The 259-nt window shown below is 41.3% G+C and overlaps 1 protein-coding gene across 1 annotated transcript in view; it reads left to right on the top strand.

Moving 5' to 3' along the window:
• LOC103769300 (chromosome unknown open reading frame, human C9orf64) overlaps nt 1-114 on the top strand; it is a gene marked incomplete at its 5' end in the record, with an annotated part of 9,803 nt that extends 9,689 nt beyond the window's left edge. Inside the window, one exon of the mRNA XM_008936483.1 lies at nt 1-114. This exon is cut by the window's left edge and continues 21 nt beyond it. Coding sequence (XP_008934731.1) covers nt 1-114 — 114 coding nt within the window.
• Between the last annotated feature and the right edge of the window lie 145 nt (nt 115-259).

The raw sequence follows: 259 nt of genomic DNA, 5'->3' as shown, positions 1-259 counted from the left end.
CGTGGAAAGATCAACGCCGTTTTGCTGGATTATTATCTTTGGGACTATGCCAGGGATCATAGGGAAGAGATGAAAGATATTCCGTTTCACCGAGTACGGTGTATATATTACTAAGTCGGGTCTGATAGCTGACGTGTTCATGCATTATCTGCTTAATTGCCATTACTCTTTCAATGTGGATTTGGAGCGAGCTAAATCAAATAGGCGTTTTCTGATGATGTGGTGAATTTTTCTCTTTTTGTCTCCTCTGAACCGTTCG

Source organism: Merops nubicus, unplaced genomic scaffold (genome assembly GCF_000691845.1).
Source record: "Merops nubicus isolate BGI_N331 unplaced genomic scaffold, ASM69184v1 scaffold6903, whole genome shotgun sequence".
Classification (NCBI taxonomy): Eukaryota; Metazoa; Chordata; class Aves; order Coraciiformes; family Meropidae; genus Merops; species Merops nubicus.
Note: the sequence above shows the minus strand (reverse complement) of the source record. Positions and strands in the feature narration are given on the sequence as shown.